Below are 17283 nucleotides of genomic sequence, written 5' to 3'. Positions count from 1 at the left end.
AAATCGATTAAAATGGCGGTTGCAATTCACAGCCAAGCCCAACAATTATACTCCAGAGAAGGTAGGCTTGAAAAAGTGTAACGTGAAATGGTAAATCGGAATCTTTAATCACGAATCGGGGGCGTTTACGGTGTTGGGACTGATTGTTGAATATTGATCAAAGTATGTTAAATTATCAACAAATCAGGCGCGAGAAATTTCGACGAGAGATAATTGAAAGTCAAGGATTCTAAATGACATGTAAATGAAGGTGATTCTTATTCATGGCGCGCTATTCCAGCCGTGTATTTTCTGGGACTAGTGTAACGAGCAGAGTAATTCAATTCATGAAAGTACATAGGAGAAAAATTTATGCTGTATTTCTGATGTCCGCCAGTAGTATGTCCATTGAAGCCGAGAGTGAGACACTCGGAAAATTATTTACACTATATATAGTTAGAATAGCCGTACGTTTTATGCGTATAACAATACTGCAACAGCGGATCTTCATATGGTGATACGTAATTCTGATAATATAGGCTCAAAAAAAGTAGTTTACGTAACATGCGTTTAATTAGCTTTAATTATAATGAAGGCTAAGCTATAGTATACAGTAATACATACTTACTAACATTGTTACTTGGCTGGTCCAGCTTTTTTGAATTATAATCATATATATTTATATATGTGATGTATATTTATTATCGAAGGACAGAGTTGGCGATTTACGACTGGCATAATGATGAGTACTAAAAAATAATCCATATTTTCATTCGATTTTTCACTATTACTTTTTATCAAAGCGAAAGCAGGATTTCATTTAATTTTTCATCTCGAAAGATAATCTGCTAACTCATCGTGGCTTGCGAGTCTTTGATAACATAAAACAGAGTATTTCTTGTGGTATAGTTGTCGGTGCCGTAAGCAGTTGTAAAATCTGCAGGATTATTTCGTTTATGACGATACGGATCATATAATATTTGGGTATGTACATATAAGTGATGTAAATTGCGCAACTATGTGACACACAAAAAGTTCGTTGAATATCAGCTGCGCGTGAGGATTGGATTTAAAAATTGAATTTAACTCGAAGGGACATAAGTTACATTTGTTAAAATAAGATGATTATAATCGTCCGTATCATTTTTGTTTTTCTTCCAATTTTCACCCTGCAATCGTATAACAGTAATGGCCGACACTTGGTTTTCCTGAAAATAAAACAATAATACGCGTGGGTTAAATGCTGAAGGAATCAAAAAAATTAAGACAAGTTAAAATTGCGCGACTAACTTTTTGCCGTAAGGTGCTCGTGTGGAAACTGAAAATAATTATTGCCCGAAACACGAAAAAAAAACCGAAGAAAAAGAAAACGATGCATAGCTCACGATGAGAAACGTATAATAATTCAAACGATTGCCAATTACGACGTTGTCTTACATTATAATTAATTATTATAATAACAGATCCATGAGGGAGTTGTAAATATTAAAGTTAATAGACGATCAATTCGGAGTGTTCATATTACTTTGTATCACCGACGTAAAAACCCATACATCCAGAATCACAATTTCAGTGGGAAGTGATTGAAACGATTTAAAGCGAGGAAAATATCAGGGAAAGAAAATTGCGTGATTCAAGGTAATCCGAATACCCTATTATACATATAGTATTACAATTGCGTAGGCTTTAAGTATAACAACCGTTTTTAAAAATGCCCCAAACGCAATAGTTATTGTTACTACATACGTAGGTATTTACGTCCTCAGTTTGCAGAAAGGTTACAGCAATCCTACCGGCTTTCAAGTTCTTATTCGTAACTATACCAATGATTTTTCGCACGTCATCGTACAGGTTTTAAAACTTTATTTCATGCTGACGTAAGCCCTCATCTTTTACAATTAGTAACTGCCGTTTGATTAAAGATGGTGCAGGCCTGTTCAATTTATACGTAGATACGACATAGTTTACAGATAGTCTAACAATAACAGCTGACAAACTTATATGGGCTGACTAAGTATAGAGTTAATATGCCTGATAGTATTTCACAGAAAAACCTAATTGCTTAGCCTGAAATTGGTCGAAAGTGTGAAAGAAAAACTGAAAGTTAAGGGTTGTCGTTGTCCTATAGTTAATACAGTAAAATAGGGTAATATAGAACGTATTGTATACAAGGATATATAAAAGTATTTAAATAAAAGCTTATTTATTGCCGAATCTCAAAGTTTTCCCACCTCGGGCCAATTTTATTTTTCGCCCTTCTGGTTATCTGCCAAAGAGAGAGAGAGAGAGAGAGAAAAAAAATGAAAAAATTTCATCTCCGTAAGATGTTTCAACCCTAAATGCAAACGAACACGCAATGCTTCGGCGCTGTTCATTCTGTGGCCAAAATCAATATTAACAAAATTACTCTATTTCTGTCACATACAAGTATATGAAATATATGTGTTGGCGTACGAATCAAGCAAGTCAAGTCGAGATGATTTTCGCAGGTTACACCCGTTGGTTGAATTTTTCGAGTACTTTCCGCAGCAGATCGCGTGAGAGATTTTTGACTTTCACGGAATTTTTGGGGGCGACTGATGATTAAATTTGCAGAGTAACTAATCAGTGACACCTTAAAGAATCAAAACTTCGAAGAATTCATTTTTCGTTATTTTATTTACACATGTTTGAAATTTCGATATATCGGCCATTCCTAATATTGATCCTTCAAACTTCTGACTTCCACCCTATCAAGTCATGAAAGTTTCCTTTATTTTTTTTTTTGTGTGTTTATTTACTGTATATTCTCACCAAAACTAGTTCTGACCCAACAGATGTTAGCAAGACAACAAAAAGGTATACCATGTATCACACATCGGTGAAAAAATCGTTGCCAAAATATTCGAGAACTATAAATTTCATCAAACTCCCTCAAATATATTCAGATAAAGAGAGAAAATATATACTTGTTCATGAAAATTCAAACAAAGTTTTTAATAGTAAGTTTGCATTTTAATGATTATTGGACCATTCTCAAAAGATATGACGTAGTCGGTTTATCATCATCTACGGTTTTGCGCCTCATTGTGTGGGCTTATCAAATAATCCTAGTCAGTTGAGGGAATCCATCTTACGCAACTGTGTTGCTGTATTATCTTCATCTATACAGTCCGCGTGTTCCGGTCCCTAACTCGTGATCAGGAGAAAATATATTTTCCACTAAAAATGTTTATTTATAAATCTAAGAAGCCAGGTATCAGTGTAAGCACATTTTAAATCTGTTTCACAGAGACCAGATCTAGCTAGTATCGAAAGAATTTCGGCCAGGATCACAAATGATATTATTCTTTGGTCGCATCCACAGGTGCAATTACACCTCAAGTCACCTCAATCCTGCATACCAATGTATTTTGAACGGCGCCTTGGAGACATTACGTAACCGGATAATTTGGCCGTGACACAAGTATGCTTATAGATAAATATAAAATAACGGTAGATCAGAATGTCTAGACACAGTACTGTTCGTGCAGTGATCCGATCAAGGTTGTTATTCACGGACTGTTCTGCAGTTAGCGGAGTGGGTCGTAGTCGTGGAAAAAACTGACAATGAAAATATTCGAAATTTAAACGTGCCGTTTGGATTGTATGTGACCACCGTAACTTGCGACGTTGTTTAAAGGGTGCGAAGTTTCAGTGACCTGCCGGATATTGAACAAGAGGATTGACTTCACCCCCATCGTCTGCAAAACAAGTGGGAATCCTTGGGTTATTGTTGTAAGCGAGACTGGAGCAAACAGAAGGATTGCAAGTGTTCTTCAAGTCAATGTTGTCCGTTAGTTTCCAAATGTAGTACGTTTATATTACTAAGACTCTAGTTTTCCCAGATGAAGAGACGAAAATCCTACCCAAAGGAAGTAATGAAAATCGAGAGTGCTGAAACGAATTATCGGACACGTGAATTAGATGGTGTATTTCGTACCTTATTACACTTTTTCGAATTGAACAGTGAATGATGTTTGACAACGGCCAACGTGCATCACCCATCAATGTCGAAGTTGCGTCTATGCCCTAGATAACGTGGTTTTGGTACAACCGATAATTAAATAGGCCTTGGCACTGTGCCCGGAAGGTTATATTCGATGGATCTTCTCCAAATAACTTAATTCCAGCAGCATTTACCATCAGAGTATAAACACCCAAGTCAAGCACTTGAAAATAATTTATAATCAACCGCAGCTGCGTCGTCGTCCACATCTTAAGCCTAGACCCAGACCTAGACGAAAAAAATGTTTCCACGTAGGTAGTTCCACAGTGAAGACATGTTTAGCGACGAGGTAGTGTTGTTCCGTAGTGTTATAGTTTAGGATTGATTGAGTTACAGTTCCTTAATACCGAAGATAAGATTTATCAAGAATTGTAAGTGGCCGTAGATACAGACAGCTTATTTTATAAATGAAATTGCGTTATTCTTAAGCAATCGCAAATCACCTGCAGTGAGCTGGTTTATGAAACTGTTGCATGTGTCCAGCCTGACAAGTCACTGCTAGTGACAGATAATTAGAAACGCGTTAAACTGCGAGTAGATCGTTTAGCCAATATCTTAAATGATGAATATCACTGATAACGACTGACAATCGGCACATGACTGTGTGCAAAGAATCCCCAGCCGTGTTTCATACCTTCGCAATGAGTAACAACGGAATGACTTTTCGATTTCTTACGTTTTCCGTACATCACCATTGACATAGGGATATCGTGCAGCTGAATAAAGAAGAAGACGCCGAAGTGTGCAATCCGTGTATTATCGAATTAAACTCATGCCAATTTCAATATGATGTTAAGGGGACACATCAGAGTAGTATATTTGAAAAATCGATTTTCTTTTTATTCAAGTTGCTAAAAGCTTCGAGTATGAAGAATACTGTGTTTAAATTGCTTAATAAAATTCGAAGAATTATGGAAATTGCGGCCGAATCGCCGAACTTTAAACTCGATTATCTCGAACCTACGTTTCCGAGTCCTTGCTTAGGATATCTCGAAAACGACACGACCAATTTTTACCAAATTTTTTAAGAAAACATTACTGAATATACCTTGATGTATAAACTTTGAAAAAAAACCCCGATGGAATCGAATAAATGGTGTTTTAGATAAAAATTCTCGAAATTCGTCTACTTTTCTAGCCATCTACTCGGTTGAGCCCCCTTAAGACCTTGAACAAATCCAACGGATGGATTTAATTAGAAATAGCTATTTGGGGATATCGAAGTTAGCGATCCACTTCAAGGGATGAACTGATCAGTTTTTCTCGATTATCCTTACGAATAAAAATTATTCTGTAAGCCCGATTCACGCGTGCTGTTCCTCTCAACAAATCACTGTTATCGGATCGAGTCAATCAATCAGGCATCGATCATTTTGTTCAGTCTTTCGGTTCAAACCGATACCTTGGAACAGCATTTCCAACAGATTTGGTGCCGTTGTCACTTTCAATTAGTGTCACGTGAACTATCATCTGGCGCAGTCTCAATTATACATGCACGGATAACCCAGCAGCAATGTGTTTTTGGCATCCTCCTTTGACTGAAATGTTACAGAAAACACTTGACACACTCATATGTATTTGAATCTGTTTTAAGCGATTAACGTTTAGAGAGTGACGTAGGAAGCAATTTAAAGCTCACGAATTTTTTTTTTTTTTCAAGAAATCGATATTTTACAAATTTACAGTAAATCATTTTGATATTAACGTTTTAGTTAAAACTACTGAAAATCGTTGCTACGGAGAATTCATGCTGTTGTTAAACTAGTCAGTAAAGTGCGCGTTTTTTTTTTGTAGTAATATTTTTACAGACTTTATTTTTCTAAAACGTTGTGTGAAACAATGAAAAATCGTTATATTATATAATTTGACAAAGATTAATTTAAAATCTGATTTTTTTAAACAAAAAATAGCGTATTTTCCGAAGGCGAAATAATATTGAGTATTTTAGTTTCTGCTGGTTTTTATGATATCGTATAATTTTTTCTTGAAAATATTTTTGTTTTCCAAATTTTTCTGAAATATCCATTTTTTTCTATTAGAAAATTAGTCTTGAATATGAAATTTTTCAAATTCACCGAGAGTGATCCTGTCCAAACGAAAGTGATAATTCAAAAATCGCTTTGGGAGTACATTTCTAAATTCAAAACCTTTAAGAAAAAAATATGCGACTTAAATTTCCGACCCCATCGGTTTGGCTTGATCGTTTCTTGGTGAAATGTCCCATATACTTTTCTTCCTGATCTAATCTAACTCTGCTTATACAAGCGGTTGCCAGCCTGAGTATAATATAATGCTTTTGGTAGAATCCGATCAATCCGATCGGATTGTTTGACGATAAGACAAATATTTATTTCCACTTGTCTTAGATTGGAAAAAGAGAAGGTCTATTCTCTACCACTCGCATCGCTGATATTTAGATGATCACAAGGAATCGCGTACCACGTGTGCTCTTTTGTTATTGAACTCGTGGAATATTTTCGATCCTAAAGCAGAGCCTTTTCAGTAGCTCGACACATTATCTCTACGGTGTACTATCGATCCCTCTAACTCTCCCGCCACTCGAATGTCCATCACTTTCCGCATTGTCATCTGCACCGCGCGCAGGTACATTAATTAGGAGTTAAGATACTTTAAAAACTCGCGAAACGGCGCTCCACCCTGCGACTGCGTCGTAAAAATTTTGCACAAACAAATAGCGTGATTCTATAATTTTACGATGGAAAGACTGTCCTTCGTATCTGTAGGAAACAGTCCGATAATAAAACTGGCATGCTGTATATATACATAGTGACTATTCGTTGTATCCTCTTCGAATCTCATGATATAACGAAAAATGTCGAAACAGGGCTGATCGTGAGCCCCGATCCCGGCAGCTACCCTTGTATTAAGGAATTGGGACGTATAAATTTCACCACTTTCGCATCAACCTTTAATTAAAGGCTGATTTATAGGATTTACTCAATTACGTGCCTGCTAATCGTCCGCATCTTGACGTGCCGAAAGCGCGCGCGTGAGCGAGCTCACAATCAGTCAGTCGTGGAGGTAATATATCTATACCAACCACACCGGACTCCGTGTAAAGAAAGATATCGTGATATCGATATTGATAAAAGGCATATTCGATGGACGCGGGCTTCAGTCATGACGGTAGACTCTCGCCGGCGAGACAATTTCCGAATTTCACACAATCGCCAAGCGAACCCCGTGCGTACGTGCCTTATTACGTAACAAACCGTCGACGAACTTCGAGCGCGTTGATTAACCGACTCAATCATTTTGCGAAAAATTTTTCAGCACACATTTTGCGCGACGCACGTGTTCAATATTGTTACGAAGGATTATGCAACGAAAGGTAAAGTCAAATTATCACCTTGCTATGGTGCAGAGTGACGAATGAGAGGCTTGAGACTCGAAAAATCGGTTATCAGTTTACAATACTCACTGTAGCTACGCGTGATATTAATTTTTTGCTTACTCGTCGTTTTTTCACCTAAAACCTGTCTTGCATCGAATAATATTCCTGGATTTTGTTCACCGCAAAGCCTTTGCCATCACAGCGGTGACGTAGTGTGTTGTGTAAATTTGGCCGCACCTCACGCAGAGTCAAATCATTGCCGCACCTAACTTCTTTGCTTCACCTGCTTGGAAAATTTTCACAGTTTCAACTTAAATCGCGTCCTTTAACGTAGACCGTGTTGAACAAGAAATATAAAATTCTAATACAATATTCCGCAAAAGATTTTGTACAAAAATATGTTGCAAGTACACATGACTCATGCACCTTTACGTTGTCAGATTTGCGTTTAAATGTAAAATTAATGCCGGGGATTTAATTTTCCATTACTATAACTTCCAACGTTACTAATTTTACTATGATATTAGAAATGATTCTAGACCTGGGCCGAGTTTGCGGTAAGGATATGGTTCATCCGGTCTGCTTGTTTAGAGGGAAAAGCAACGTTTTATTTTAATCAGTTGCGTAGAAAGTGTTCTTCGGTGAACTGCAACAGTAATCGATTTTCATGAAATAATCATGGGTAACGAGTCCTTAACTGACCGAGATTCGTTCACTGCCTCCACCGATGAAGGTTTTATCCTCCTTGGCGAAACCCCAGTTGTCTGTAATCAAGGCCAGGAAACGGATACCCGAATGGTTGAAAAATCGGAAAGTCATGTGGAACCGGAAGTTATGCCACACGATGAAATAACCAGAGTTTATCAGACGGATAATGGCACTCAAGATGCTGACGGATTCATGGTGAAATATAAGGGAAGAAGGTACGACATCCAGAACCTTCTAAAAAAACATCCAGGTGGAAGCAGGATTCTAAAACCATATAAGGGCTTGAACATCGATGAAGCGATGGTTACGAACTCTCATTCCATCGCAGCCTTCCATTTCTTTGAGGAATTCGTACAAAGTAATCAAGAGGCATACCAAGAAATCGAAGTAAGTGACTATCAATCATTCACTCGTAATTGTCATACAATAGATGGCTCATTATTCCTTCTATCCTTGAAGAATTTCATACAGTAAGGTATCCATGAATTCCCAAGACTAATAATTAACGTGAATAGTAACGATCCGATAAGTCACTATAATAACATCGTAACTTTTTACGATCTACAAGGTTGTCAGCTAACTTCACGCTGTGCCGGTGTTTGGGTGGGAACGTCGGGTACACGGAAAAAAAATATTGTAGAATTTACATCTTCGGTGGTGAATGTATGGACAGCAATTTTTCGGAGTTAAATCTATATCAATTGTGGCAAGATTATATATCCAATAATAAGAGTTACAAAACCACCAATCAGACTTACAGTATGCTCATGTAGATCTACCGTAATTGATGTAGATTTGGCCCCAAGCAAGTGCTGTCCATATATTCACCAAAACAAATGTAAAATAGAAAAACGGAAAAAGAATACAAAAAATAAAATGTTCAAAAGGAGCTACAAAAACTTTCTACGTCCACGTCGCTAGCTCTGCGTAAAGTTGAAGGAAGGTCTTGAAAATTCTCATATGGTTTCATTAATTTATATCCGCTTGAATAGATCAAGCAGAAAGTTGCTAATTTGTCCTCTTGGAAAAGGGCGTCGTATAATCTTCATCCGAGATCCCAGTTGTACTAAAACCAGCCTGACTTCACGTTGCAATCACGTTACCATCAAATAGTTGCGCATTTAATCATAGGTATGTGGTCATACGGCTCATACAGAACTCGTCCTATTATAACGTCTACCTCGAAAACTGTGATTATATCCAGATACCTCCAGTACCGCCGACACGTTATCATCGAACACAATGCAGCGATAACGAATTTTACGTGCAAGTGTATATATTTGTTTAATTGGAGCACGCGTTAACTTATGTCACCGTAATGATATAACCGTACAATATATGCTAGTGTGCATGCGTACACACGCGGTATTTGGATAATTCAGTGCCTAAAGACACGTCATTCGACTATCTGGACGGTTATCTCTGATGAACGGTCACTGTATATATACGGACCATCGATAAACGCACACTTCACTCACTGTCGTGTGATCAGGATGCGTTTAACTGGGTCGCCATTTCTCCGATTACTTGCCCGACATTTGTCACCCTCTTGGAGAATGTACATGACTAATTCTTCCCCGTTTCAATAAATTGGAAACCCGGCATTACCCTGATGTACTGAAACTCGGTTTCGCAAAGGGAACATTCTAGTTCAGAGTACTAAGAACTAATCAATAATTCATCAGTGATACACGGCTTATTGATCTTGTAATGAAACAAAAAATATACCGACATATCGGTATTTGTTACTCTATAAAAACGAATAAATGTATAGCTTGTGGAGAACTATAATGTGAGCCGGGTTATGCATGTGAAAGAGCTAAGCTACCTTGCTTAACGATTCCTTTACGGTACAGAAATCGATATTTATTGCTGCGTAGTAAACTTTTTGTCTAAGGAGGTCTTCGAAACCTTAGGTTACCGATTTTTCACTCTAATCAGAAAAATATCTAGACGAAATTTCCTGCGCATATCCATAGAAGTATCAGCAGTAAGATCTCTGGCCGAATCCGCCTTTTTACATGCAGCTACCAATTTGAAATTTTAAACGAAGTCAACACCACTTCACTTCTTATACATTTATAATTTGCTCAATATCTCCTGTCACATGAGCTGCATTAATTAGAAATTAAAATATTAGAAAAAAATTATTGATGTTGAACATCGGATTAATTGTTTGAAGAGAGGGTGATTTGAGGACAACTCATGGAACAAATTAGCTAAATTCGCGAAGCGAAAGAAATTCCCGTGGATACATTGGTCGAAGACGGTGATGATAATTTGCAAATTCTCTAACGACAGTTTATATTTTCCAGAGGCTGGTCGACTGGAATGCCCCACTGTTGTCGCAGGTCGGCTCTCTAGGGGATCGTTACTGGGAATGGGTGAATCTACCAGTGAACAGGCCCATCCGTCTCTTCGCATCAAACGACCTCGAACGTCTCACAGTCACCCCATGGTACATGGTACCCGCTGTCTGGATCCCAATAATTTTTTTCTTTCTATATCGGGGCTGCTCGATAGATCTCAAAGGAAATTTTGGTACGCTTGCCAATATCTCAATCAGAAGCTTAAGTTTTTTCACGACGACGCACCATGAAAATTACGTAAGAATACCACAAAGTATTTATACGTATATTTTGTCCTAAAAAATGGCAAAAGAGACAATCGGGGTGGTTAAGCTCTCTGAGAATCCCAAATATTTAATCGTCAGTGCGGGTTACTAAGATTTATATGGCGTCTTCATGGTAATAAATGGCGCCTGTCCAATGTCGAGATGGTCCATGGTTGTGTGGTGACCGTCTAACATACATATTGAATTTTGATCTGAGCATTTATTCCTGCAATTGTCAACCATGACATTATAATAAGGACCACTCATTGAGCCGCATTCGATTATCTACGATGAATTCATACATCAATAAATTAAACCAATGAAACAATCGAGTAACCTGCAAAGGTCGAGGCAATTTTTCGAGCATAGCATGCTTGTGTGTTGAGTATTTGTACAGAAAATGGTCCTGAAGACCTAATATTTATTTTATTTTTTTCAGTCGATTCCATGCCGCAAATTTCATTTGCCATTAGTTGGGGCTTCCTCTTGTGGACTTTCCTTGAATACACGCTACATCGGAAGCTGTTTCATATGAAACCCCCAGCGGACTCAAGGATTCTCATAACTCTACATTTTCTTCTGCATGGTCTCCACCATAAAGTGAGTTCACATTGCCGGCGTTTGTTACCAGAAATATTGCATTGCTAACGTTCAGTCAATATAACAACAAATATCATTCCTATAACGGAATAAACTCATCATCAGCTTCAGCAATACCGATCGATCAAACCTTCGTATTTCGAAGTAGATAAATGAAATTGCAGAATGCCTACAGTTTGTTTCTAAGATCATTTAGATAGTCGAAAATGATCGGTAAGATGATTATTTCATACTACGGCATGAAATTTTGGTCTAACTCGTGTGCTTTCATCATACATACCTTCAGGCGCCGTTTGATGACCAGAGACTGGTATTTCCCCCCGCCCCTGCGGTGCTGTTAGCCCTTATCTTGTATACTGCTTACGGGATGGTGTTTCCTGTTGCGATGATGAACTTCGCAGCAGGGGGAATCGCAATCGGTATGTATTCTACCCTGTACCAACCACTTTATCTCCAACACCATTGTGCGTTTCAATTATAACATCAGAGTTGCACTTGAGTCTTCCAAACCGCAATCACAATTGTGCGATTTATAACTTGTCAGTAGTCAGTCTATTATAATCTAAGGATACACTAAAATGAATCAGTACAAAAATTGTTTACAATCGTATTGACATCATTCCAGGCTACTTGTGCTACGACATGACGCACTACTACTTACATTACGGATCGCCAAAAGCTGAAACTTATATGTACGTGATGAAGAGGTATCACAACTATCACCACTTTTCACATCACGACGAAGGTAACTTAAGGTTTAACTATTTGAACACGACGTCGGGTATTTCATCACTCACTGACAATATTGTATTCACATATTGCTCAAAACTCAGTACTACACTTTGAGACTTGAATGCCGACAGTTACGAGTTCCGCGACACATAGTATCAATCACCGCTTGGTTGACAATGAGAAATACTTTCGATCGATAGTAAAATTTGCTCAACCCCCACCACCGAGTCATGTTAAGCCCATTTTACCGCGTATGTCATACGTTCATTCAGGCTACAAACACTGTGTTTACTAATTGTAAAGCAATAAATATGCGCACGTTCGCTTCTCTCGTACAGAGTGTGGTGTACCTATTTTCGATTCACAGCCCCTAGAAATTTGATGCGAAACTCTCCAGCGTCTAAGAAAAAATGCGGCTCGGGACCTGTAATTCGTTTGATGCTTTTTTTCAAAGATTGCATAATATCGTGTAATGTTAATTTCAGGTTTCGGTATAAGCAGCAGACTGTGGGATTACGTTTTCGGCACGGTTATAACGTTGAGAAATTTGAAAAAGGCGATCGAATGGTAAAGTTCAAGCAATACTGTGCTGATGAACGTAAAATTTTATTCTATTTTTAATACAATTCTGTGTATCCATTATTATTATAATAATAAAGCTAATGGTAAAAATAATATATTTTCATCGTATTACTAGAAGATTAATGATAAATCGGAAAACAAGTAGGGAATAAATAATGTATTTAAGATTTATGTACATCATTATGCAACACGATTTTCAATACAAAAAATAATATATTTTATTAAATTAATATCAGTATGAGATTTTTTTAAGTACATGTATTAAGGAACATGTGTCATGAAAAAATAATTTAAAAGTTTAATTAGTATGTATATTCTTTGTGTTTAATATATTGTATACTATGTATACGAAGTTTTAGAGAGAGATTATTACTTTCAGAATAAATTAATTAAGTACCGCAGTGTTTCACGTACATTAATAACTCGAATTGACACGCAGCCTGATACATTTTCAGCCATTATTTAACATTAGTCATAATCAAATTGAAGTGTATCCTGCAGTGGACTCTATAATTCAAAGTTCACAAACTAATGTTGATAAAGTCAATATGCGCAATTCGAAAAATTATTTGCATATTACGATAAAAATAAAGCATACCAACTTAAGTGGAAACACGAAGTTAGATGCTTATATTGACAGCTACATAATCAGCTATGTGAGATTTATCTTGTTCTTTAAATTCCAAGATAATGCAATTTGTGTAAACCTGCAAATCTCGATTGCATAGGGATAAAATATTTATCGTAACTATATAATAAGGACATTATTCAACAGTAGAGATATAATTGCATAGTTTAACTGGGAACACGTTACTGGCACAATTTTGGTAATAATTTGTTGTTCATAGTTGGAAAGGAAGAAAAGGCTTGAGGGTGCCTTCTATAAATGATATCTCCGAAACTATGTCAGATAGAATTGGAATGAACATAAATTGTGGTCAGTGCACAACTGTGGGTCATAAAAAGTGAAAATAATTCACAAATTGAAATGGCTTTGACAGGTACCTAGAATAATGAGAAAAAATTTACGGCGCCTCAGCTTTTACAGTTTTTCGACCCATGCTGAGTTGAGGAAATGTACTTTTGTTGGGCGGTGGATTCAATTTTGACGATAAATGAACAAAGGCATCATACAGACTTGGTCTGTCCAATACATTCACCTCATAATGCCTTAGTTTTTCTCTCGTACACCAGTTGGCTGCTTTGCTAGCAGTGTTTTCCAAATTATTCAACTCAACGTCAGGTTTTGTACGATTCCCGATAACAATAATAGTGATTTCCTTCTTATCTTTGTGTTTGTCTATGTCTTTTTTTAAAGGAAATAAAACGTCTAGAGATTCAGGTTTTGCAGTATCGTATACAAGCACATACCCATCAGCGAAGCCAAGGTAGTGTCGTGCCAACTGTGGACTACTTGCATTCGTCTGTAGTGGTTCTAATCCAGCTGTATCATAAAATCGTACCTTTTCCTTTGTACCTCTATCTGTCTCTATATTTGCTACATAAATATCTTCGATAGTAGGATGAATTTCCTGGAATAAAAATGACATTTTTTCATATTTTGTCTCAACGATTCACTATAGCCGCAGTACAAGCACATTATTTACAATAAATGAATCTGGATATATCTACTTTACGGTAGTCAAATGGGTATTTAATAGCATTGTATTTTAGTTTACAAAAACCTTCATTTACGCGTATAAGGATCAAAGTAAAAGAAGAGGGGATTCCAAAATCCCAAAATTTTCAAAATTGTACAGGCGAACATTATTTCTTCTTATGAATAAGGCGAAGCATAGTTAGGCTGATAAATTTGAACGGTCTAATAGGAAAAGAATATTGTTATCTATATAATGGTCTTACGGTGTTTGTGGTAACGTTTCCATAGATGAGTTGTTCCAAGAGAGCAGTCTTCCCTACCCCCTTCATTCCGCACACCACCACCCGTGTAGTTTTTCCCATTTTCGATGACGTACTCAATCAGTTCACCTAGATTGGGCAAAGCAAATGTTAACATCTCCAGTATAAATCCAGTAAAATTGTGCAATTTGACGAATACATACCGAATATCGGTTGTTAATTAATCAACAGCAACATCGCACTTCTAGCCATCAGACTACGTAGCCTGGTGCCGTCCATTTACCTGTGCGAAATGGTTTGTTCTGTCATGCAAATTTGCGTACGATTCATGTTTTCCTGTCTTCCGTTCCTGGTAACCTCTTTTCTCTCGGAACGTATCAATATTATGTTGAACGTCCACCGCTTTGTAAATTTGTAATTCACAAGAAACGACATCGACGAGGTTCCTCGCGAGTCGTCGTCTTCATGGAAATGCGGCTTAAATGAAATTAGTTGGCTGCGCTGAAAACTCCCTAGAAAAGAGGCAGAACTAGTCACGGACTGAGCAGCGCAAAAGAGATAAAAGACTGTTGACAGCGCTGGGAGTTAATATCGGAACGCACCCTATGTATGTAAGCACACTTCGCTGTCGACGGGTACTGCCACGTTCAAAGTTTACATTGAATATAGAAGTGGCAATGCCGCAATGCCACGCTGATAATTTGACAGTAAACAGCTGACAGAATGAGTGGAGAAGGTTCAATGAACGAGGAGCTCAAAAAGCTTACAAAAAATGATAAATATTCTATTCTTTTACCGACTTACAACGAGCGAGACAATTTGCCCATAATCATTTGGCTTATTGTTAAGTACATGGAGAAAAGGTGAGCAATTTTCAACCTAACCGCAAAACTACAACACCCTATTCGTTCATTGGTGCACTAAATTAATTTGAAGTTACCCAAGTTTAATCAGAATGAATTTGCTATGTTCACGGATTTTATCACATGCATTGTGTGTATACTTAATTCAAATGCGATTTCACATTATTACTTTTAGCCAAAGTGCTTACGAAGTGATCATTATCGATGATGGTTCACCTGACGGGACATTGGAGGTAGCTAAAGAGCTTCAGAAAATATATGGCGAGGATAAAATTCTTTTGAGGCCTAGGGAAAAGAAGCTTGGTTTAGGAACTGCTTATATGCATGGAATCAAACATGCCAGTGGAAATTTCGTTATCATAATGGATGCTGATCTCTCTCATCATGTAATTCTACAATACGCTTACAGTATGATTTTCAAATTTTTCGGATATTCTTGCTGGAAAGCTAATTGAGATTCCGTTTGGTTTCAGCCGAAATTCATTCCCAAAATGATAGAGCTTCAGAGATATCTAGACTTGGATATTGTCAGCGGCACCAGATATATTGGAGATGGTGGTGTTTATGGATGGGATTTTAGAAGAAAATTAATCAGCAGAGGTGCTAACTTCATTACTCAATTGTTACTCAGACCTGGAGCAAGTGATCTAACTGGAAGCTTTAGGTATCAACTTTTTCATCCATTTGTTCAATCCATTCTAACATAAGTTCTTAATTGATACAATATTTAGTTCGATTGAGTAATTAAATTATTTAAAAAGTTGACTCTGAAATTATCACAACAAATTTGTGCATGTGGTTATTTTCCAGACTGTATAAAAAAGACGTCTTGGAGAAGCTGATTAAATCCTGCGTATCCAAGGGTTACGTTTTTCAAATGGAAATGATCATCAGAGCAAGGCAATTTAATTATCAGATAGGAGAAGTTCCTATTTCATTCGTGGACAGAGTTTACGGGGAATCAAAATTAGGTGGTTCTGAGATATACCAATTTGTAAAATCAATGTTGTATCTTTTTGCCACTACGTAGGATTGTTATTGATTACCCACTCCCTGAATGCAATGTAATAACCGATGTCTGATACATTATGGCACACGATACTGCCTGATTACTATCAATTGGAATAATTTTAATAAATAATTATAACCAATGTGTGCAGTATTATTTGTCAAGAAAATTTTACTGGGATCCTTTTTATCGATCTTCAAACGAAGAGGTTATAAGCAAACATGAAATATAACTTTTTTTCAAGTTTATTATTTATTACAGGTAATCTTAGGGCATAGAGGATATTTTTTGTTTTTAAATTTTTTAAATGTATTTATATAACAGTAACCATTCAATTCGGTATAACAGTCGAAAAGAATTCAGTTTGTAACCAGCTTTAATTCTATGGCGGCGTGTCAGTACGTTTCAATTATTTCAAAAATATATTTTCTTTCATATATATGTTGTGTCGTATGTGTGTGTGTATGTATATATGTATGTATATATATATATATATATATACATACGCACACACACACATATATATTTGTTTGTTTTTTAAATATATTGTAGTCTAGTATCTACCAAACGACCAATATATAATATGAATTATTTTGCTGATTAAGATTAGGAGTGATTTTCAGGTAGTTTAACATGAAATTCATAGGTACCATTAAAACCAAGTAGACAAACGTAGGTATATTAATAATTTAAAAATACTTCGATGGTATTTTTGAGGCTGACAAATTATTGCTGCTGATTCACGTTGCCTCACAAGAGTTTCTTTGTAAACCCTATTACCCATGTAACATTAATAATTGATAGTATTATATCGTAATTACAAAATCTGTGGACCCAATTTTATTTTAAGTATTCCGCAAAAATTATGGAATTTTTGTCGAAAAAAAAATTCACAAAGGATTGTTTTACATACTGTATGGCACGGATAATGTTCAAATTCATTTTATTTTATGT

The 17283-nt window shown here is 36.7% G+C and overlaps 3 protein-coding genes across 3 annotated transcripts; 2 read left to right on the top strand and 1 right to left on the bottom strand.

Annotated features, from left to right (window-relative positions):
- Nucleotides 1-8024: 8024 nt before the first annotated feature.
- LOC124406873 (fatty acid 2-hydroxylase) lies at nucleotides 8025-13056 on the top strand. Its single transcript, XM_046882531.1, has 6 exons — nucleotides 8025-8456; nucleotides 10385-10610; nucleotides 11123-11283; nucleotides 11570-11702; nucleotides 11909-12028; nucleotides 12501-13056. Exons 1-6 carry the CDS (start codon nucleotides 8040-8042, stop codon nucleotides 12584-12586), a joined length of 1143 nt encoding a protein of 380 aa, XP_046738487.1. The 5' UTR covers nucleotides 8025-8039; the 3' UTR covers nucleotides 12587-13056.
- Nucleotides 12857-14868, bottom strand: LOC124406876 (NF-kappa-B inhibitor-interacting Ras-like protein). The gene is made up of 3 exons (XM_046882535.1): nucleotides 14661-14868; nucleotides 14461-14586; nucleotides 12857-14129 (listed from the first exon to the last, which is right to left on the bottom strand). The coding sequence occupies exons 2-3, from the start codon at nucleotides 14557-14559 to the stop codon at nucleotides 13623-13625; spliced, it is 606 nt and encodes a 201-aa protein (XP_046738491.1). The 5' UTR covers nucleotides 14560-14586; nucleotides 14661-14868; the 3' UTR covers nucleotides 12857-13622.
- Nucleotides 14869-15121: 253 nt separating this feature from the next.
- LOC124406874 (dolichol-phosphate mannosyltransferase subunit 1) lies at nucleotides 15122-16424 on the top strand. The gene is made up of 4 exons (XM_046882533.1): nucleotides 15122-15320; nucleotides 15496-15706; nucleotides 15794-15984; nucleotides 16131-16424. Exons 1-4 carry the CDS (start codon nucleotides 15181-15183, stop codon nucleotides 16348-16350), a joined length of 762 nt encoding a protein of 253 aa, XP_046738489.1. The 5' UTR covers nucleotides 15122-15180; the 3' UTR covers nucleotides 16351-16424.
- The last annotated feature ends 859 nt before the right edge of the window (nucleotides 16425-17283 follow it).

Source organism: Diprion similis, chromosome 6, assembly GCF_021155765.1.
Source record: "Diprion similis isolate iyDipSimi1 chromosome 6, iyDipSimi1.1, whole genome shotgun sequence".
NCBI lineage: Eukaryota > Metazoa > Arthropoda > Insecta > Hymenoptera > Diprionidae > Diprion > Diprion similis.
The sequence above is the reverse complement of the archived record's forward strand: the minus strand, read 5'-3'. Positions and strand labels throughout refer to the sequence as shown.